Source organism: Marmota marmota, unplaced genomic scaffold, assembly GCF_001458135.2.
Source record: "Marmota marmota marmota unplaced genomic scaffold, marMar, whole genome shotgun sequence".
Lineage (NCBI taxonomy): Eukaryota > Metazoa > Chordata > Mammalia > Rodentia > Sciuridae > Marmota > Marmota marmota.
In genome coordinates this window covers 12,954,649-12,978,664 of record NW_026000205.1, presented here as the reverse complement: position 1 = coordinate 12,978,664, position 24,016 = coordinate 12,954,649, and the positions used below count along the sequence as shown (strand labels likewise).

The 24,016-nt window shown below is 46.1% G+C and overlaps 1 protein-coding gene across 3 annotated transcripts in view; it reads right to left on the bottom strand.

Moving 5' to 3' along the window:
• Window positions 1-24,016, bottom strand: part of Pepd (peptidase D) — a 115,388-nt gene that overhangs the window by 63,909 nt on the left and 27,463 nt on the right. Inside the window, exons 7-9 of one of the 3 annotated variants that reach the window (XM_015496922.2) lie at window positions 15,710-15,754; window positions 3,103-3,178; window positions 2,159-2,205 (exon numbers count right to left, since the gene is read on the bottom strand). In XM_015496922.2, coding sequence (XP_015352408.1) covers window positions 2,159-2,205; window positions 3,103-3,178; window positions 15,710-15,754 — 168 coding nt within the window. The remainder of the gene's footprint in view (window positions 1-2,158; window positions 2,206-3,102; window positions 3,179-15,709; window positions 15,755-24,016) is intronic. The other 2 variants (XM_048790971.1, XM_048790972.1) reach the window with 2 other exon arrangements.

The window sequence follows — 24,016 nt, the reverse complement described above, 5'->3', positions numbered from 1 at the left end:
AAACCTGTGATGCCGAACACTCAGACACGGAGGACCAACTATACTGTTAATTTACTTAGATGCGATAATGGCAGGGTGGTTATATAAAGAGAAAAATATCCTTGTCAATTGACACACCTCCTGAAGTATCTACAAGTGAAATGATGTGATATTTGAGACTCATTTTTAAAATACTCCAGCAAAACAAAACAAAATGAAACATAAGACAAAGACCTGTGGAGACTCTAGGGTTCATTATATTATTCTACTTGTTAGAAATTTGAAATTTCTCAGTAAGAGGAAAAAAAAAAAGATCTCCTCCATTACCAAGGTCGGGGGGCCTTGTGAGGGTAGCGGGGAAGGGGGAGCACTGGAGCCTGTCCGCAGGCTGCAGCAGGGTGGGGCTCTGGGATATCACAGAGGAGGTGGCTCAAGGACCCTTTCAGAAGCCACTCCAGAGCTGGACCTCCTGTAACTCAGGGCACAAGGCTGCCGTGTGCAGCACAGAGTCGGCCCCACACTGCAGTAAGCTACTCTTGCTCCAATTTCTTGGTTATTTTTATTTGAGGCATCAGCTATGGGTCACTATGAGTCAACCGATTTGGGAACAGGTTTCTGGGGCAATGCCAGTTTGAGGGACCCAATGCCCAGCCACCTCCCTGGGGCACAGTACTCTTCCCATCTCAGATACTCAAGGGGGCTGGGATCCTGGGAATTAGACCACAGAGACTGTGATGCAGTCTCCTTTCAGGTTAGACACTGAAGAAGACCTCCGTCCCCAAGCCATAGCCACAATGAACAGAAATGTCCACTCAGCCATTGCAGTCCTACCCATAACTTAGCCCTGCTTCCCACACTGATGCAACAGGCAGGCCCGAGGGGCTAGGAGGATATATTAGCCTGTTGATTTTTACTATAACAAAAATACCAGAGGATGGCTACTTTATAAAGAAAAGAGGTGTGTTTAGCTCACAGCTTCAGAGGCTGAAATTTCAACATCAGGTAACCTTGGTTTGGGCATTGGAGAGGGTAAACTATGGATGACATCATTGCAGGAGCATTAGCAAGAGCAAAAGATCACACTTGACAGAGGAAACCAGTGAGCTGTGTGGGGTCAGGCTCCCACTTTAATAACAAGTCTATCTCGAAACTAACTCAGGATCCCACAAGAACCACCTTAATTCCCCTGAGGCAGGGCCCCCCATGACCCAAGGGCCTCTCACTAGGGCCCACCTCTTAAAGGTCCTACCACCTCTCACATCATATACTGAGGACAAAACTTCCAGTACATGAGCCCCTGAGGGACAAACTACATCCAAACCATAGCAGAGGGCAATGCAGAACCAGCATCCCCCTGAGCCAGCTCTGCACAGGGCAGCCCCTGAGGGCACCTGAGCCAGACCTGGGCCCTGCAAGGTAGGGATGGGGCAGCTCTTCCAAGACCAGTCATGGGAGAGAAACCCTAGTCCCCTAGAGAGACTAGCAGTTCTTCAAGGTCCCCTCCCCAGAGGTTCTGGGCAGTGCAAATACTGGTGGGAGACCCAGAACATGAGTGGGAAGGGAGCTATGCGGGTAGCCTGGGTCTGAGTCAAGGGCTTCCACAATCCATGGGCAGCAGAATACCAACTCCTTGGTCACAGGGGTCTTGGAGCAGGGCTGAGCTGACCAGCCACACCTCCATAGCTGGGTAGCCCCAGGAAGTACCCCAGGACATGGGCTCACTGCAGGCCTAATTGAAGCCAAAGGCCAATGGAGCTCTCCAGAGCGCTTTATGAGCCACTTAACCATCCCTCGACCCAGTCGCCCAAGCACAGCAGACATAATGGCAGTGTTTACACATAAAAACGGCAAGCTGTTTTACTAGCAGCTTTTAGAGTCACAATAGCAGCTATTTGGTAAAGTTTCCTGCAAATTGCAGAAACAAAGTCCAAGAGTAGAATGATGGGCACTAAACCACCCTGAAAAGTAATGAAAGACCATTACCATCAAACACTCTGCCAAGAGCTACGGAGGTAGCCACAGTCAGGAGAGAAATAATCTCTGCCCAGGACCCCAAAGCCTGCTCGTAATCCCCGCCCGGTCTGTGCACGGCGCTGCGGCGCCTCATCTGTTACTCGCTCAGGGAACATAAATTACCACTTTTTACATTTTAATCTTTACCCAGAGAGACGCAGCTTACCTTTCCATCTCATATTCTTTCATTCCCACTTTTACAGCCTTCATTACCTGGAGGATGGATATTAAGCAAAGACATTTGTATTAGGCAGATAAGTAACTCGGCCTTATAAATAATGTATAGCATTTTTTTCAAAAGAAGCTCTTCTTTAGAGAAAGGGGGGAGAATGATACGTGCACACAGTGGTGCAGAAATGTGACAAATTGGACTTTTAAGGGCTCCAAAATCCATACAGTTTATTTAAACCACTGTGGAGTACTTCCATTGGGAAGTGGATCAACGCCACGCTTTGAGCCACAGCTGGGAGGTGGCGAGCAAAACTGAAGACAGCAAAGGTTTGGCTGAGGTGTCTAATGCTGAGAAGACTATGAAGATGATCTCTGAAAGGTTTCCTTTGCTTGACTTTCATAAAATGGAGAAAATCGCCTGTACAAGAGATCACGCAGTCCATCAATCACCCTGGTTTTTTCCTAACATGAAGCTGCGACACTAAGCAGGCCCTGGGCTGGCCCAGCACCCTGAACATCCTTCAAAAGATGCACTTCCTTATTTGGTCTTGTTTCTCTATCAATTGGGAAGTGTGAAAAACAACCATGTGAAGATGTTTTCAGAAAGTGGACAATGGTAATAAATGTGCTGGAATCTTGATAAGAACAAAAGAAAGAAGCTGGGAAGTGCCAAGATGCCAGGAAGGCCAGCTCTACCCTCCCATAGTTGGGAATTTTTTTGCAAAACTCCCTGAGGACTAGCGTTCCCACTCACGAAGGTGGCCGCCTTAATGGGAGGAGCCAGGGCAGAACCTCTCCTGTCACTGGCCTCTGCCCACTAGGGAAAAGAATCATTCTGTGCAAAACTTCCTGCCTGTCACAGGTCCTCAGGGACTAGATCGCCCGCAAGCTTCCACGTGGTTTTCTAAGCGCACACACAGCACCAACCACCTAACTCACCTCCCGATGGGCCTCGCTGGAGATTCGATTGGTGTAGCGCAAAACTTCCAGCTCCATGTCTGTCTTGAACACTCGGCTTCAGGGGAGAAAAGAAAGTAGCAAGTCAGTGACCTCCAGCCCAGACTGGACCCTTCCAGGAAGACCCGACACACTCTGCCTGCCTGTGGCTGCACAGGACCAGAAGGGGAGCCCCACGCCCCAGGAGTGACGAGTTACCCAGAGTGGCCTAGAAGAAAATCCCTGGAGGGGAGAACAGCAGCTGCCCATCTTGTCCCAACACCAGCCCTGGGCAGGAAGGCCCATGACCAGAACCTGAAGCCACTGTTGGCAGTGGAAGAAGCCCAGCCTCTACAGCCAGACACATCCTACCTCTCTGAGCCTGTTTCCTCCCCCATGGAAGGGGAATAAATTCCCTATGGCAAGGAGGTGGGACTTTAACCTTAAGGCGCCACCTCCTAGGGCTCTGCCTAGCTGGCTGCAGAGAACACTTGTCTCTCCCTACCCACCTGTCCCTGGGGCAGCCCAGGGACACATGTGTTTTGGGCCTTGCCTGAGACAGGTCAGGCAGTGGGAGACACCAGGAGGCCTGCAGCCATTTTCAGCCTGTGTGTACAGATACAGATGTGGAAACAGCTGGTCTACAGAGAGAAGCAGGAGACTGGGGCAGACAAGAGGAGTGAGGCAGCAATGAAGGGGAGAATGGGCATATGCAGGGCAAGGGAGGCAAGACCAGAGACCCCGCTGTGTCTCCAGCAACTGGCTCTGGGGGATGCCCAGGGCTCTCACAACAAACTCACGGCAATGTGCTCAAATGTGTTAGGTGTCTGGTCCTTGCACTTAGCCTCATCCCCAAGTGAGATTCACAAAGATCCTCATCTTCTACCCCTGTGCACAATGCCACATTCACAGGCATGTAAGTCACTAAGGGCACTGATCCAGAGACAGACCCTGAGCTCCTACTCCAACTGCACCCCTCCCCAGCTGTGCGGCTGAGCTCCTTATTCTGTGCCCGTTTCCTTGCCTGTAAAGTGGGGATGACAACATGCTCCCCTCATAGGGTGTTGTGAGAATTCAGCGCTGCATTTTCTATGTACCGAGGGCGGTGCCAGGCACTCGCCAGCGCTCTGTGAGTGTCTGTGACATAAACAAAGTACAAAGCCTGGAGATGCTGCCTTGGCCACACTGCCCACCTCAAAGCCACCCTTAGGTAGGTTGCCGATTCTCCTCAAAAGGTGGTATTTGAGGGGGCGTGGCCTGGAATCCCCGCAGATGCCGGGTCCCTTATGTGAAACGGTGTAGTATTTGCTTTTCACCTACTCTGCAGTTAGGCCTACATAGTTGTGTCTGTTCTGAGCTGTACAGACTCTTTTTTCTTGTCTTTATTCCCTAATGGATACAGTATAACAACTATTACATAGCATTTACATCGTATTAGGTATTATAAGTAATCGAGAGACGCTTTGGCCGTTCACAGAGGATGTGCATAAACTTTACAACTATTTACACAGCATTTACACAGGTACAGACCTGACCACAAAGGTCAGGAACGAGTGCTGGAGAGAAGCTGAGGATCTGTGAAGAAGTGTGAGACATCACTTCATTCATGTGAATTCAACATGGTGCTCAGTAAATGGCAAATCTGAGACTTGCTTTCTGGAACCTTCTGGGTTTTTTTCCCTATTGCATCTGGTCGAACCTGTGGATGGTTTAAACCCACGGATATGCGGGCTAACTTTATCTCCCAATGTTTACAACAGGACTATGAAGCTAGACAAATCTCAGAAAACAAACACAGCTTCCCTTCTTTTTGGATTGCCATTTACTGGGGGCCTGTTCCTTGTAGGTTCTGGGAATGGCCATGAACACTGGCTGTGATGCCCAACTCACCCCCTGCAGGGCCAACGCACTCGTCCCCCAGCTGCTGAGGATGCTGGCGGCCAACCAGTCCTCTCTGGAGGTCTCCTTGATTCAATGGAGGGAACAAAGACCCAGCTTTTTGCTTCAACTAGGGATATCTCTGTCAGGTCGCTCCAGCTCCAAAGCGCCCTTTGGGATCAGCTGGGGCATGCTTGGGACTGCAATACAGGCCCGTCCTGCTTCTTCTCTCTGCCACACGTGCTGATCCCAAGAGCACGCCTCCGCATGTTTTCTACCTATTTATCTCAGAGACCCAGCTCCCTGGGGAACCCTGCCTGGAAAACATCACCATCCCCATTTCACAGATGAGAAACTGAAACAGCTAAATTAAGATCAAAAATGTAGGACCCGGGCTGGAGTTGTGGTTCAGTGGTAGATGCTCACCTGGCATGTGTAGAGCCCTAGGTTCGATTCTCAGCACCACATAAAAAGCAAATAAATAAAAGGTATTGTGTCCATCTACAACTAAATTTATTTTAAAAAGTGCAGGATCTCTTCTGCCTCACTGACTCCCTTTTCTTTAACTGCATGTAAATATAGAACTTTAAACCCAGACGATTTACTAATCAAATACAAAAGAAAGAGAGTCCTTTTCAGAAGTTCAAAAATTCAGAAATGGGGAAAATATTTAAGAATTTACCCCAGCACAAAGGGAGAGAGAGGGAAAGGGTGGGGAGAGAGAGGGAAAGGGTGGGGAGAGAGAAAGAACAAATCAATTAAGAGGATGAGATGATATAAAGGGATATTTTTAGAAAGTAGAGTTGGCCCCAAAGTATAATTAAATAAAAGCTCAGGACATGCAGGATGGCAAGCCTGGAAAGCAATCAGAAATTAGATATGTGGCTCTGAGAATGGAATGGACTCATTTCCACACGTAAAATCAATAAGAAGCTTAAAACTCTTAGTGATATGGCGAAGGCAAATAGAACTCCAGGAAATATATATAGAAGGCACATTGATTTGTGTGGAACCAAAATAACACCATGCAGGTTACTTTCCAGTCCCAGGCAGGAAATGTGACACAGCAGTCAATCTAGCATCATTGATGGCAGGTCAGCTCCATATTATTTGGGTCCTAATGTGGTGCAACAGGAAATACCATCACCTAGGACGTATTCTACCAAATATTTTAAACTTGTAAAGCTTTAGGTCTAACATTCAGTTTCTAAGACGTTTGGGCACAGAAGAACTAGCTAAGGACATCGCAAAGGAACCACTATACAAATCCAGAAGGCAGGACATCCTGCAGCACAACCAGCCCAGCCTTTTCAGTAAATAGTTAGGCTCTGAATGTCCCCAAAGATCATATGTTAAAGGCTTGGTGGCCTTTGGGAGGTGATGGAGCATTTAAGAAGTGAGGCCTACTTGGAGGAAGTTAGTGCCCTTGAAGGAGATCTTGCGGGCCCAGCCCTCTGGCCATGAGGGGAACAGCTTTCCTTCACCACATCTATCCACCATGATGTTCTGCCTTGCCACAGGCCCAAAGTGATGGGGCCAGGTGACCAAGAACTGAAATCTCTGAAATAAGCAAAAATAAATCTTTCCTCTTTATAAGTTGATTATCTCAGGTATTTGTTGCAACAATGGAAAGCTAACTTATATAGTCAATATCATGGGCAAATAATGAAAATAACTGAGTAAGACATGGAAAATGAATGTGTCAAGGACAGTTAGGGATGTCTTTTAAATTAACATTTTAATTGAAACAATAATTGTATGTATTTATGGGGTACGACCTTGCATCTCAATCCATGTATACAGTGTCTGATGATTGGATCAGGGTAATTGGCATATCTATCACCTCAGATATATATCATTTCTTTGTGTTGGGGACACTCAAAATCCTCTCTAGTAGCTATTTTGAAATATTCAACTAATTGCTGCCAACCGTAGTTATTCCGCTGTGCTATAGAACATTGGAAGTTATTCCTCTTATCCCACCCCTGGATCCATTAATCATCCTCTCACCATCCCTCCTTCCCTAGCACCCTTCCCAAGCTCTGGCCATATTTCCTAACTTTCAACAATGTACATTTGCTGCTTTTGTTTTAATGAAAAGTTTTTTTAATTAAAAAATAATCCAAACAGGGCATAAAATAAAATATGGAGTTTCATTTTTCTACAACTGATTATTATATAAGAAAATAATCCATATGTCCTTGATGCTAGGAGCACCCTGGGATGGTGATGCTGGACTCAAAGAGAAGCTGCCATCCTGGTACATTCCTCAGCTCTGCAGAGGCCACAACTACAGTGACAATGATAAAAGTCTGATTTTATGGGTTTTTGTTGTTTTTACCTTTAACTTTTCCCAAAAAACACATAAGATTTACTGATCACATAAACACGATGAAAATGATAAGAATCCTGATGAGCAAACAGTAAAAGATCAGGAGGTGAAGGCAGGGGACTGGAGATATGATGTAGAAAGGGCCTCAGGGACCCTTCCACAGCTTCGGCTGACCTGCGGGGGAAGGGCAAGATGGTATGGAGAGTTCAAAGAGCAATATATAAAGGAGGATCAAGTGCACTACAAGATGACAAGGGGAACCAGCAAAGGAAGCAGAAATAATCATACCATTAAAAGTGAGCAGGGTAAAGAGGTGTCAAGAAGGCAGAGTCGGTGGCTTGATTTTAATCTACCTTCCCTGTTCTGATTCTGCACTAGCAGGGCTTTCTAATAAATGCACATATTGCTTCGATAACACTAAAACCTTTAATAAGGTGCTACCATGATGGCAAATGAATATCCATTCACTCATTTCACCTTTCTGTTAAGGAAGTGCCGATTTGGTGTTCCTGGCACTGGTGAGGAGTAAGGCAAACCTCTCCTTCTCTGGTGGGGCTCTGAGACTCGGGAATATCCTTACAAGGAAATCCACAGTTACAAAATGGGAAAGGGCTGCTGCGAGGGCAAGTCCAGATGCTATGGAGCAGAACCACAGGGACCCAAGCTTGGTCGGAGATGGTCCCAGTACAGAGGCCTATAATACAGACCTGACCTGCCATCAAAGGGGCCTGGAGAGAGGCCAAAGGTTCTAGGTGCATCCCCCTCATGGTCAGCTCTGCTCCTTTGCTAAAGGTGACCCACCTTCTCCAAGATCCCTTGTAATTACCTTTCCTTCTCCCAAAAGGGGACATTCAAGCACCATCAAGATCAGAAAAGCCCGAGTGACAAACCCCTCCCCTCTGTCCAGAGGGTACCCTGTCCATTCTCCTCAGTCAACCAGAGAACCCATGAGCTGGCCTCGGGCAGATGAGGACAGCAGGGCAGACAAGGGGCTCTGTGAGATCTGGACTGGGCAGCTCCCCCACCTCCATCACAGCCAGCCAGCCCCCGGGGACTTCACAGAAGCAGCCACTGACTCACACTGTCTCCAATGACGCCACACAGATGGCTCAGACAGCCATTTGTCACTGCAAAATGAGAAAGGCATCTTGCAGCATGCCTCCCAAAGACTATAAAACCTTCCAGGTCAGGCGGAAAAACAGACACAGGCCCAGAGGGACTTTCACAAAAGGAACGCCCTTTCCTGAGGAGGCAGACCCACAGCCTGGCAGTGTGCTCTCCATCATCAGAACGCAGCCTGATTCTAGGGCAGGGTGCTAGCTGCTGTCCCACCTGGGGATCAGAATCCTGGTCCCTGTTCCCTAGAGCAGGAGGGTACAGATAGGCATATAGGACTCAAATGTACAGGACTCAATGAGCAGCTTGGGTTCTTAAGATCCAAATCCACTTACAGGATAACCTCACTGCCACCCTCCACAGGGAGAGGACCTTTATCAAAGACAGTGATGGCCAGAGTGACAACATGGATGGAACCAGGCCCAGGCCATGCCCACCTCTGGCCCTCTGGCCCTCTCCTTGGCTGGGTGGTGGGCCCATCCCTCTAACCACCACTCCTGCCAACACTGCCCTCTCCTGGGCCCAACCAGCCCGCTCCATGCCTGCTCTAGGGCTGCAGAGCCATGATTGCCAGGAAGTGCACGGCTGGGCAGACAGCCCTCAAGCTCCCAGGCACCCACCACACCTGTCTCCCACATGGCCCCCAGCTACACAGCATGCAGGAAGCCTCCTCTCAACTCCTCTACCTTCTCTACTCCTGCAGCCCCTCTCCATGCACAGGCTCCTGCTCAGGAGATGATGAACCCTGCCTCCACTCCACCTTGAACTAAGGACTTTCCCCCTCTCTACAAATCCTCTCTTTCCCCTTGTGAGGGAAGTGAGGCCTTCTCACGAGGCAGAGACAGGCAGGCAGGCAGGCACAGGCACAGGCACACGTGCACATGCACACACAAGCATGTGCACACCGTCCCCTCCCTCCCCCCCTTCTCCCAGCCCCCCACCTGCCCCTCTTAACTAGCAGCTCCACTGAAAACCCCTCCCCTCCTCGCTCCTGTCTCCCCCTCCTCCTGACAAGCCTTTCTCATTTCCCACCTCGCCTCCTTCCCTCCCCTCTTCAGCCCCAGCCACTCTGCCAGCCCTCCTCTCACCCCCGCCCAGATCACAGGGCTCCCAGGTGCCCACTTGGCCTGTTCTCCCCCTGCCTCTGCACTTTGCCTTCCGCACCTGCTCCTCAAGGCTTGGAGGTCCCCTGGTACCTGGAGCCCTGCATGAGACAACTTCCACTGTGTCCCAGCTCCATGATTCTCCTGCTGCTGAAAGGCCATGGACGTCATCCCAGACACCTCCCTCTGGCCCACCCATGGCTCCCCACATCTGACCCAGGACCAAGGGCTGCCATTCTCCGTGCACATCCTCCCTTTCTCTTTACCTGGACCTCACTCTGACCGCCTCTGGCCCTGCCTGCTCCCAGACAGCATCTGGGGATGCTGAGGAAATGCAAATCTTTTTGAGCTTTCTCTTGCTGACAATCTTTCAGTGGCCTCTAGGTGTCCTCAGGATGAAGGTAAAGCTCCACGCCATGACTCCTGAGGCTCTCCAGGCCCTCCTTCTGCTCCCCAACACTCGCCATTGCTCTGTCTCCAGCCTCCTCCCTCCTCTGCCTGGACCTTGCTCTTGCCCTTTCACCTAAGTTGCCTCCAGCTCCCCCTGGATATACTCCTTTCCCAAGGTTGGGGAGGGTCTCCTCCATCCGTGACCGTAGGCTAAATCCCTTCTCTGTGCTCCCTGGGCAGTCTGTAGGAATCCTCAGAAAGCGCTCACACTTCTAATTTCTTTAAAGTCTCTTCCAAAAGGCTAAAGCCCCTAAGGGCAAGGTCCCACAGTGCCAGAACAAGGTAGCCCAGAGCAGGCATACAGAAACAGGCTCACCACACCATACAGACTTTGCACCCCAGCTGGAAACTCTCCAGCAAGGAGAGTTAATGGCCTCAGTTAAAATTAAAAACAGATTTCCTTCTCCGCCCCACCCCGGTGGAGTTCATCAGGTCAGGTGGAATCCTGCACAGCTCCCAGGCCAGCAGCAGCTCCCAGGCCAGGCAGCATAGGTACAGCCTCCGGGGGCCTCTGCAGCCCAAACTCTCACCACAAAGGCAAGAAGAGACAGAGCCCACACTCCCAGGCTCCCCAATGCCTCCTTCCATCCTCCTGGAGATGAGAGGACGGCATATCGCCAGCCCAAGGAGAAAGAAGCCTTGACCCACACCACACCTGATCTTGAGCACAAAGATGTGTTTTCAGCCTTTGAGGTGGAGTCTTGCTTTCTTTTGTGATTTTACTTTGGGAAAGGTGACACACTGGGCCTCTGGCTGGTTTACCCAGGACTTTCTCCCCCACGCCCTTGGATCTCCTTTTAAAAAGAAAAAGAATTCAAATAGAACCCAGGCAAATTATTCCACAAAGGCAGTTCTCTGGTAAAACTGGCCCGGCTGTTCTTTGGGCTGGCCCAACTTAATCCCAGCTCAAACAGACGTCTGTGTGTGCTGGCTTAACCAATTATCCATCGGGGGCTCTGGGCCTGCAGTCTCGCCCAGGCGCCAGGGAGAGAGGAACCATTCCTGGCCCAGTTATCTCTAAGACACAAGCCCCAGACACTGTTAAGATTGCTGCAGAAATAAGACTGTCCAGCACACTGCCTGGTTTCGATCCATCTGATGAAGCTAATTCTGCCACTCCTGAGTAAACAGGACTGAGAAAGGAGGATTCCCAAGGTTCTGTAGACCCACCATCCCTGAGAGAGGGATGCTGTCCCAGCCTTGTGTGTCCACAGAGGTGAGGAGTGGCTGTTACAAGAATTCATAAGGCTGATATCCCCATGAGAAGACCAGGTCATCTCCTCCAGGATACAATAGAGAACCACAGCTCAGGACAGGACAACACAGATGTCCCATAAGAAACTGGGGAAGAAGGCAGCTGAGGCTTTCCAGATAGGAAGGAGGTGCCTGGTATAGGCTGGGAGCCAGGGGCACCCCTGGGCTTCATGCCAAATCATGGGTTCATGGCCATGCCTGCGAGCATCATTGCACTCAAACAGAAAGGTGGCCACCTCCACACGGGGAGGTTGAGAGAGTGAAGGCTCCTGCCCCACCCTGTGCCCAGAGTTTCCTGCTACTGGGTAGAAATGACAAAAACTGTATTAGGCAGAGATTTATTTGCACAATCTTTTTGGCCCTTAAATATTCACAGGTCACAAAACTGCCTCTGGGCATTAAACCCAGGATTAAGACATCAATTAACTGAGGTCTGATTGCTCCACTGATTAACACAGTAGTGAGACAGGACAAAGTATTTCCAAAATCACTCTCTGTGCATCAAAGTGCCACCGTGCTGAACTAAACCCATTTGAAGGACCTGGAAATTCCATCTCTCCTGGAAGACAAATGTGCACAGCATGGTTCTGTGGGATCCAGGTGGGCAAGAGTTCAATACCACAGGACTCCCCCTGCCCCCTCCCACTCCCAGGCAACAACCATCCCTTCCACATCCCAAGATGGAGCCATACAAAGAATAAAATCTCAGAACAATAGGAGGGACAGAAAAGAAATGGGTCGGGTGGAATTACACCAACCTTTCAGAAGGCTCAATCAATAATTCTCTCAAGGAACTAGAGCCAAGCTCAACCCAGAGCACAGCATACCTGAGACCTGGCCCAGGACAGGCCAGTGTGGATGGGAGGTTCACTCCACACCTAGATTATCTGTCCCCCATCTTGATGTTCCCACATCCCGTCTCCTGCCTTCTGGTTCATGATAACTCATTCTCCCTCTGCCCTGGGAATCCCAATTTCCATTTGACTTTGTCTTCAAATGGAAGGTTAAATGCCTACTTATTAGGAGACAAAGATGAGTTACTCTACTAGAAAACCTTTCATATGTGCACCAAGAATGTAGGTCATCATCTACTTTTCTAACTTGGGACTTGTTACTCAGAATGTAGGGTCCTGGGGCACTTTGCCCCTAAGCCGTTCGAGGCTTACCATCTCTTGTGTTCACAGAAGGCAGGGGAGCAGAAATAGATCTGTTACCCACGGCCTGTTTAATGCATGCAGGACACTTTCACTCAGTGTAATTAACAGTTCTAAAACCGGCGTATGACTCAATTGAACAGTCGCACTTAAAACCCAAGAAGGCACACGGCAATCGCTGATACGCTTGCTCTTCTGTGACACTTCCAGAGGTACTTAGCCAGAACCCAAAGCACTGAGCTATTAGACGGTATGAAGGCCTCTCCTTTTATTTCCTACCCTACCTTCAGATCAATTTCATCATCTGCAAAACTGCAAAGTAGAACCACAGCCTAAATTATGGAAGTGAGATGCCTGCTCTTATTAAATTTCAACTTTTGACCTACACATTCAAACTGCAATACCCAGCACAAGAAAAGAAATGATCGGTTATGATCTCATGTTTGTGGGGAAGAGTATGATTATAGAGGAATTTATAGGAAATCAAAAAGGCCCTGCTTGAGAGAATGGAAAACAATAAAACAGTCACACAAAGGAAATGAATGACAACCAAACAAAAATGAGAAAGTGTGCTTCCCCAGGCTGGGAGTCTGCTGTTGTCTTCCAATCAGACAGACTCGGGGAACAACCCAAGCCAGCTTGGAGCTGGGGTACGCATGGGTGCCACGGAAGCTTTGTACACAGCCCCTGTTCTCCAGCCCTGCTACACCCTGGCCTCAGCCCAAAATCCATTCTGCTGACTCCAAGAACCCCATACTTCCAGTATAACCAGGAGTGGACAGGGAGAAAGGCTGGCATTCTGGCAGGTCCTAGCTCTCCTGAGCCGCAAGGGCTGCACAAGATTCTGGAACCAACAGCCTGGACAAGTCCCTAAACTCCCTGTGCCTCAGTTTCCTCATCTGTAGCATGGGAGTAACTAAGAACCTACCTACTACACCAAATGAATCAGGTGACACGTCCAGTGCTCAGTACAGTCCCTTGCACACAGGGAGCCTCAGCAGTCAGTATTTGGCTCGTGCTCTCATTCAATCCTTGCTCCATCCACCTCCTTTGCAGGTGAGCAGTGGAGGCTGGGTGCGTCTCCGCATCCTCACGGTGGGCTAGGTGTTACTACACCTCCACTTTTCAGATGAAATAGTCAAGCCTTGTAAAAAGTTAAGTAAATTCTGAGGGTCACATGCTGGGGCTAGAACTCAGGTGTCTGGGTTGACAGTTTCCCCCAAACAGCTTCCCTCTATAGACAGAGAGGGTGCTGAGAGCATTCAAGACCCAGGAGCCCAGATGCAACATCATGGAAAGCCCACCCTCCCCAGGAAATGAAGGACCTGCCCAGCATTCTACCCCGAACTCTTCCTCATTTACAGGGCAAGGGCGATGTTCGAGGCTGCAACAGATCCACGGAGAGCCGCTGCATCACTGCAGAGGCCAAGGTCTGTGCTATTAAAACACACCCCTGAGGCAGCAAGGACAATGTGACATTTCTGAAATCGTTCTACTGCCATCAAATGCCAAATAAGTCCTTTCCGCTGCTCACTTTAACAAAGTTGAGAGGTATTCTATGAACGCAGATTCCACCTCAGAGCCTTGGAAATGTCACTTGAATTAAAGCAAGCTTGCTCCAAAGTGACAAACTAATGGTGCATCCCTCAGGGAGATGCTGGAGTGCACAATCCTGTCACAGGCTCCAAAGCGCCCCCACTATCAGCAAGGGAAAGTCACACTGAGGCAACATGGATGCACGTGGGCCTGTTCCGCCAAGGTGGGGGCTACCGAGAGGCCAGGCACTTGTTACTTTATACAGAAAGAAAAGGTGGCCATGAACTTGAAGGTCACAGCCCCCATCCTCACAGTGTGTGGCTATGACAGAAACCAGGCCGGGGCTGCTGAGAGACCTAGGTCAGCCCATCTGGCTTCTCTGGAGGGTCAGTGGACTCAACACATCCCAAGTAAGTCCCAATATGCCACAGCCTCCCCTTCCAGTCATCCCCATTTCAGTGAAGTACGATCCCACTGCTCAGGGCAAAACAGCTGGTTCCTCCCAGGAGTCCCCGACGCAGTTGCTTTTTCTCTCACATCTGTCACCATACCCCTTCCATGGCCAACTGGATCCCTGCAACAACAGCCTCCTCACAGGCAACCTGCTCCCACTCTTCCCCCACAGCTGAGTCTCCAGTCGGAGGCCAGAATTGTTTTTGGAAAGGCAAACCTGATGCCACACTCTCCTGCTTCAACCCTTCAGGGGTTTCCTGTGCTTCCCATTTCTCTCAAGACAGAGTCAAAACTGGCACCAAGACTGGCCTAGTCACAGCTCACCTCTCTGACCACCCTTAGGCTGCACCTCCCTGCCCCCATGGCCACACAAGGTGACTACCCTTTCTCTGGTTCCCTGAGCTAATGTCTCCTTGGCCTGGATCACTCTCTCCCTCTCCAGCAGCCAATTTCTGTTAATCCTTGGGTCACGGTATTGGTCCCAAGCTCCAAGCTTAGGTGAATTACATCTTTCAATTAGATTTGGGAAGATCAGAAGCGAAAAGTCTACATATCTCACCAGTGAGTGACAAGGTGGCAAAGGCCCTGCCTCACCTCTCTTTTACATTTACAGTAAGTCCAGTCACGCAGCAAAGAAAGAATGCCTTGCTGCTATCGCAGAACACCTTGATGGCGTAGGAAGAAAATCAGTGGCAATCAGATTGGAGGGTCACTGCCAGGGCCCACAAAGGCCATGCCCAACCTGAGAGGGCTTGACCTCCAGGCACCTAACAAAAATCAGGTGTGCTACAGCTAAGGGCTGCCTAGGGAAGAAAGAAGCCACACACACACACACACAAAAAAAAAAAAAAAAAAAAAAAACCACGTATAATGGAATGACACATCTGTCAGGACACCTGTGCAACAGGAGGAAAACATGTTTACCTTTCTGGCATGGCATTGTGTGTGACGTTCACTTCTGTACTCTGCACTACCTGCCTTTGCTCTGAGCTGTGTATGTCTGACTTACGATGGAAGAATTCTGAAAACACTGGCATGCCTAAGGGCCTGGGTTCATCCCCAGAAAACAAACACACACACACACACACACACCAAAAAATAGAAGAAATGTTAAGTGAAATTTAATTGATATTCAAGTGACTCATGCCCTTTTGAAAAAAACCAACCAACAACAACAACAACAACACCCCAAAAGAAAAAAGAAAAAACAGAAAAGGCTAAAGGAGGAAGTTCTAGGGACCAGCTTTCTGAGTTGGGTAGGTAGAAACAGCAGGGTCTCCTGTCTCCTTGAGCTGAGTATAACAAGAAGCCAAGTTTCCCACAACCATACTTACCACTCAACGATCTCTGGGTGAAGAATGGTGTTGTTGACATTGAACCTACAGAAAGAAAATAAACAAAGCCCATTCGGTCAGTAGTCTAACATTGAGAAGTACCTCATTTAATACACACACACCATGACCAAGAGAGGGCCCCAATGAACTTCAAGACTTCTTGGCCTGCAGAAGACCTGCCATTCAGTTCCTACAGCAGACCCGGAAGCCCAGGGTGTATCCCCCAAATGCAGCTTCCCCTCCACCCCCACAATGCAGATACCAGAGCTTCTGTCAAGCAGCCAACATATTGGATGCATCAGAAAGAAAACAGAAAGCAATAGAGAGAATATTTGAAAAAATAATGGCTGAAAACTTCACCAACTTGACTAAAAAAAAAATTAAAATATTAACCTACATACACATCCATAAAGCTCAATGACCTCCAAGTTAGATAAATTCAAAGATATCCACTCCTGGACACATCATATTCAAACTGTGAAAACACAAAGAATACAGATGGACCCCAACTTATAATAGTTCAATTTAGGATTTTTCAACTTATGATGGGTTTATCAGGACATAACAAGGAATATCTACACTCACATTGATTCAACTCAACATTTTTTTTTTTTTTTACTTTACAAAGGGTTTATTGGAATATCACCTCAATGTAAGGTGAGGAACACCTGTATCTTAAAAGCAGCCAGAGAAAAACAATTCATCACATACACAGGATCCTCAATAAGATTAATGGCTAATTTCTCATCAGAAACTATGGAGAGCAGAAGGCAGTGGGATAATGCATTCAAAGTGCTGAAAGAAAAAACATTGCCAACTAAGAATTCTACATCTAGCAAGACTCTGCTTCAAATCTGAAAAATTAAAACATCTCACATAACAAAAACCAAGAGAATTCATCACTAGCAGACCTACCCTGTGAGAAACAGTGAAAAGAATCCTTCTCACTGCAAAGAAAGGGCACCAGAGAATAACTTGAATTCAAATGAAGAAAAGAAGGACACTGATAAAGGTAACCATATAGGCAAACACAGAGACAGGACAAATGTATTTTTCTAAGTCCTTTTTTCCTCCCATCTGACTTAAGAGAAAACTGTAAAAAATAATAACTGTTGATACGCACAAAATACACAAAGATGCAATTTACATGTAATAACAGCAAAAAGGAGAGGGAGGAAATGGAAATCTATAAGGGCAAAATTTTTGTATACTACTGAAATTAAATTGCTTTTAATGTAAACTAGATTTTTATGTTTAAAGTTTCAATTGTTTTCTCTAGAGCAATCCCTAAGAAAATAACTAAAACATACAGAAAATAAGAAAATAAAAATTGAACAATAAATAAATATATATAAAGCTGGGTGGTACAGTGTTTGCTTAGTAGGTGCAAAGCCCTGGATTCAACCCCCAGAACCACAAAAACAAAAAAGGAAGAAAAAAAATCAAACACAAAAGAAGGCAATGGGGTCCCTGGTCCCCTACTCCTCACTCTCTTTTATGTTGGCCATGAGATGGATGGTTCTGCTCTGCCACATGCTCCCACTGTGATGTGCAGACCCAAAAGCAGAAGGGCCAATCAATCAAGCACAGGAGCATCTAAAACTCTGAGTCAAAATAAACCTCTCTTTGAAAGTTGATCATCCCAGGTATTTTGTTAAAGAGACAGAAATCTTAACAGAGACAAGCATATAGATAAACATAATAAAATTGTAGGTCCCAAAATAAATCCATCCATTAATGGTAAAGTGGCCTTTTTATTCAGTGGCATTGTCATATTGTTGAACAATCATCACCACTATACATCTCCATAACTGTCCAGCATCCCATTCCAAAACTCTGCATCCAGTAAGCAGTAACACCCCCATTTCTCTTTTCCCCCCAGTGCTGGTAACCACTGTTCTATTTTTTTTTGTCTCCACGAATTTGGCTACTTTAGTAACCTCATATATGTAGAATTATACAATATTTATCCTTGGCAAGTTGGATTTTGACAATCCAATAAATGTGAAGACAATCTTTTCAACAAGTGATGCTGAAACAACTGGATATCCAAATGAAAAAGAATTAAGTTGGGTCCCTACCTAACACCTCGTAAAAAAAATCTACCACACTGAATCAAAGTCCTAAATGTAAGAACTAAAACTATACAATTCCTAGAAGAAAACATGGGTTTAAATCTTTATGGCCTTGAACTAGATTTCCTAGATATGATACCCAAAGCATAAGAAGCCAAAGAAAAATAGATACTGGACTTCATCAAAATTAAAATTTTTGTGTATCAAAGATACTATCAGGAAACTGAAACGACAACCTACACAATGGGAGAAAAATTTCATGAATCATCAAGAGCTGCTACCCAGAATAAAGAATAAAGAATTTTGAAAACGAGTTTAAAAAAAAAAAAAGCACCTTAATAAAAAATGGGTAAATGAGCTGGGTGGTGGCACACACCTGTAATCCCAGCAGCTCAGGAGGCTGAAACAGGAGGATCGCAAGTTCAAAGCCAGCCTCAGAAAAAAAAAAAAAAAAAGTGATGTGCTAAGCAACTCAGTGAGACCCTGTCTATAAATAAAATACAAAATAGGGCTGGGGATATGGCTCAGTGGTCGAGTGCCCCTGAGTTCAATCCCCAGTATCCAAAAAAGAAAGAAATGGGTAAAGGGTCTGAATAGAAATTTTTCCAAAGAAGATAAACAAATTGCCAAACAGCACAAGCAAAGATGCTCATCATCAATCTTCAAGAAAATGCAAATAAAAACCACAAGATATTACTTACGGCCATCTGCATGGTTATAATAAAACAGACAATAACAAGTACTGACGAGCATGTAGAGAAACTAGTGCCCTCATACGTTGCTGCTGGGAATATAAATTGGTCCAGTTGCTCTGAAAAATTATTTGGAAATCCCTCAAAAAGTTAAAGGGCTACCACATGACCCAATAATTCCACTTCTGGAGAATTGAAAAACATGTTCACCCAAAAACTTTCACATCCATATTCACAGTGGCAATATTCATAATGGCCAAACAGTGGGCACAACTCAAGAGTTCATCATCTAATGAATGGACAAAGAAGATGTGGCAAATATTCATTAAAAAAAGAATTTTTTTAGCCACAAAAATAAGCAAAGTATGGATTCATGCTATAATATGGATAAAGTTTGATATTTTCCAGGTGAAAGAAGCCAGACACAAAATACTACATACTGAATGATTTCATTTATATCAAATGTCAGAGCAGGTTAATCCATAGAGACTCAGGGTAAAAGGAATGTTGGAGTGAGAGGAATGGAGGAATGAGAACTGTAAAAGAGCACAGGGTTTCTTTTTGGGTGATGAAAATGTTCTAAAATTGATTGTGATGATCATTGTACAACTCTGTAAACACACAAAACTCACTTAACTGCACACTTTAAATGGGTAAGTTGTAAGGTACATGGATTGCATCCCAATTAAATTGTTTTAAAACTTACTGAACTATGCCGATAGTAAAAGTTATATAATGCAAATTTTACTTAAATAAAGCTGATTTATAAAAATTAACAAAACAGAAAGGAGAAATAGATAAATCCACAAACATAGTTGAGATTGTCACATACCTCTGATGGTAATAAAAACAAGCAGAAAAATCAGGAAAGATATACAAGACATGAGCAATACAATTAATCAACCAGACTCAATTGGCATGCAGAACACCACTGCCAACAGCTACAGAATCTATGCTCTCTACAAGTGTATATCATTTATATACTAATAAATATCATAACAATCACATGCTAGAAGTTGAAACAAATTTCAAAGGGATGAGATACTAAGAATATTCATTGAACACAGAATCAAACTAGAAATCAGTAACAGAAAGGGAAATATATAATCCCAAGTTGTTTAGAAATTAAGCAACAAACTTTAAATTCCCTCTGTTCAAAGACAAAAATCACAGTGAAACTAGAAACAAAAACATAAAATATCAGCTGTGAAATGCAGCTAAAGTAATTTTTAGAAGATAATTGATAGTCCTAAATGAATAGAGAAGAACATTAAAAATCAACAATTTAAGCTTCCATCCCAACAATGTCCCTTTCTTCCTTCCTAAGAAGCTAGAGAAAGAACAAATAAAACCAAAAAAGATTAGGAGGAAATTTAAAAGAGCACAAATTAATGAAATAAAACAGGAGATGAAAAAAACGTCAAAAGCTGCTCTTGGATAAGATGAACGTAACATAAAAGGTGACCCCAGGAGACAAAAATTATTAGGTCAGGGCACCTCTCTGACCCAGGAGAGCCATGTGTGACCCAGAGCTCAAGCTATTGGAGAGACAGCTGGGGAAAAATGATGTGGCCCAATAAAGTAGAAGTCTCGGCAGAGGAGACTTGGCAAGCCTTCAACTCTCGTCCAAGACCTGCTCCATCTCAGGTTGGGATACCACATGCAAGCACATGCAAGGCTCTGAGCTCCTGACCTGCAAGCCAGGGACTCTCCATGGCTTCACTACTAGTGTTTGAAAACATCTAGGTAATGCCATGGTTGTGAGGCCAGCAGCTGCCACAGTCTGGCTGGGCACAAATGCCGCAGTCTGGCTGGGCACACAATCACGAGCCACCACATAGCTTGTAGATTCAAACAGCAACTCTTTATTCCCGAACTCACACCAGCCGTATACAAACACGTTCTGGGGAAATCCACGTTCTCTGCCCAAATCCACCTCCACTGGGCTTCTGTCTCCCAAAATATACTCTGAATCCCGTGAGAACTCAAGGGGAACTCAGGCAGCAGGATACGCCCTATTCCCAGCAGGAATAATCTTAAACCTTAAACCTGGAACCTAAACTGGGAACGCCCTAAACACGATTATCTTAAACCGGGAACACCCTAATCCGCCTTGGTCCTTGAGCAAGGTCACCTACATTCAATGTCACTGCAACATGGGGTACGCTGGCAAGGAAATTGTCATCACTGGTGACACCATCAGCAAAGATATGCCAGCACTACCACAATTAGGCGTCAGCCTCCTGTCTTAGGTTGATACCACTGCAATTGGATCATACCCGTCACTGACTACCGGTCCAGCATAAGCCATTGGCCCCCAAATTTTAGACCATCACTAGCAGAAGGGAGGATACAGAAATGCCACGACACCAAGCCAATTGACGGCTACCTACTTGGCTAATGGCTCCCAGCAAGCAGCCTTGCTCTTGGCTGAGCCAGATGACCAAGAAGCAGGGAGAAGGGAAGAGAAAGGCAAGCACAACCAGCAGGTGAAGAGGATTCCAGATCTGATTCCTAACTATAAGCAGGACTACTTGATTCAAAGTCAACCTAAATGCTGTAGAATCAAAGACCTACTTGTGAAATATCAAAGAGGCTAGAGGCAGCAAGGCAGTTCAGGGTGAAGAACAGAGTAGCAGACAACATAAATCAAGACACAACACAGACACTGCTGCCCATTTTGCCAAATGTCACTTTGACCTTAGGAAAAGCAATGGCCAATCTACCTGACAGCCAGACAAACTAGCAAAATTTCACTTTACACAATATGTATGTACACACACATGCACAAACACATAAACAGCAGTGACCCAGCACAAAATGACTCAGAGCACGCGCGCGCACACACACACACACACACACAAAGATGGGCATATGCTTAGAAAAAATACACCCAAGTGTGTACACAATAGTCATATGCTTGAGATACACACAATAGACGCTAGTCCCAGTCTTACCCTATCCATGGTCAGGGGGACATGTTCCAAGACCCTCTATGGATACTAGAAACCACAGAGAATAGGGAATCTTATCCTATATATACATATACATCTATGATTAAGTTTAATTTATAAATTAAATACATAAGAAATTGACAATAACTAATAATAAAGCAGAACGATTATACAAAAAGACAGTAATAAAAATTCCAGCGTCATTACTTTTGCTCTTTGGGGCCATTATTAAGTAAAATAATAATGAACACAAACACTGGGATACAATGACAGTCAATTTGATAAGCAACACAGCTACCAGTGACTAACGGTTGGGTAGCATGTGTAACATGGATACAATGGACAAAGTGATGACTCATGTCCTGAGCAGGAAAGTGTAAGATTTGATCATGCTACTACTCAGAATGGCATACAATTTAAAACTTATGAATTGTTTATTTCTACAATTTGTCCTTTAATGTTTTTGGCCCTCCATTGACTATGGCTAACTTACCTCAAAAACCAAAACCACAGAAAGCAGGGACTACTGTATATGCCCAAACACATAGATACAGGTTTATACACACAAACACACACTAAGTTACATAAACTTAGAAGCATGTGAACAAACACAGACACACACACACCCATCTGGACAAGGATATATTCAGATATACACAAAGACCCAGATCCAGATAAACAGATACAGATACACAGACTCCTATAAACTGATGTATATACACAGACACACACAAATGTACATTCAGCCACAAAAACATACAGAAGGAAACACATTCAGATGCACAGAAAAGAGTTCAAAAGACAGTATTGATGGGTTTAATTCTGGATAATGAAACTTGAATATTCCATATTTTTACCTCTGTGCTAACAGCATTTTTCTATGATGACTGTATATCAATTATATAAAATCAACAACAAAACCCACCAATGGTCATAAGAAAGCAAGAATGTCCTGGAAGAAGACGGTAATTTCCTGGTACGCTCTAAATATGGGGTAAGCAATAAAGGGGTGAACAGGGTGGGCTTGACTTCCTGCGTGGGCCTCTAGCTTCAATCCTGGAGGGTCTAACCCAATGCATGAGGCAGACCCCCAACTCTACTCCCTGCTAGGGGGTGGGGCAGGTTCTCCCCTCATGGAGACTTCCATGGAATTTGAAACCCAATCCTAAATATTAATTTGTTATGCAAGTTAACAGTAGCCAGAAGCCAAGGTCCCCAAACCACAAATTGGCATTTTGTTATAATTATCAAGTTTTAATAATGTCCCTCTACTTCCTGGGTTTTAAAATTCACATCTTTGAATATTAATATTCCTACATTAACAACCCCCAAATTCAGCATTTCACATTTAACTCTTTATTTAAATGGAATTAATTTGTAACCAATTGTCTTCAAATATCCAAGGCAATTTAAGTACATGCCAAAAGATAAGAAATATGCTTATCCTGAATAACCAGCTGATGTAAAACAGGGACCATATTTCTCTCTCAGACAGCCTATGAAATGCAGTCTATAACTTGCTGTCCCCATGCAGGACTCCTGGGCACAGACTCTGCCTGCCTAGAAGGGAACTGTCTCATGCCAGGGATGCATCCCTATTAAGTGAGGCAAATCAAACCTAAAAAATGGGGGGGCCCTCAACTCAGACAGCATGGCCCCCTAAAGACCATTTTCTTCCCTTCATGGTCAGCCTCCCCATCTCAGGAAAATATGCCCTGAAATCTATCATCTCCTCAGCAGCTAACAAAGACCCATCACATCTGACAGGGTTCCCAGGGTGCAGCAATCAGGTGCTCCGTGGAGCCTGGGTACCCAGAGTCCACAGGAAGAAGTCTCAATTCCTCTTTACTGCAGGGCTCCTCTCCCCGTCTCAGCTCTCTGGCCTCCTGTGCGTCTACCACCCACCCTGCCTCTGCCTCCCTTCCCTCTGATGCCACCCTCTATCATCCCTATCACTGTGAGACCCCAAGCCCTCCTGCAATGGGCTGATCACCTCTGATCCTGGGAGCTAAGGGAGGTCTGAGGCCAAGGTTGAGCCCAAGTGGAAGGAGTTAGCCTCCTCCTGTCTGCGAGCAAAAGCAAAGGCAGCCTGAGAAGGCCCATCAGGACAAACTGAGAGGCCAAACCTGAACTTCTGTTGAAGTGGGAGGTTCAACAAAAATCCAAGACGGAGGTACAGCAGAGATGTTTAATATGGTCAAAAGCAAAAATTCCAGGAATAAGGAGCTTCATTAGGGCAGTGAGAGGCAACTAGGGACACAGCAGTTGAGAACTGGAAAGTAGGACGACAGCAAGATTCATCTTGCTTAGGAAACAGTCTATTATTATCCCCAGCAAACAGCTGGAGGCACTCAGCAGGCAGGTGAATGCGGTCACTGAGCTGCAGTGGCCCTCAAGGACAAGGTCTCTTCCCAGCCCAGTGCAGTGGTAGAATTGAGGTGCTGGTCAATTCTCCATCTGGGTGGTGGGAGGCAGGGGACTGAGCTATACTCAGAGCCCAGGAATACAGAGGTGACTTCCTGGAGGAAGGATCAGGGAGCACCTGGAGGCAGACGCCAGAGCCCCAAGTCAGTGCCCATGGGATAC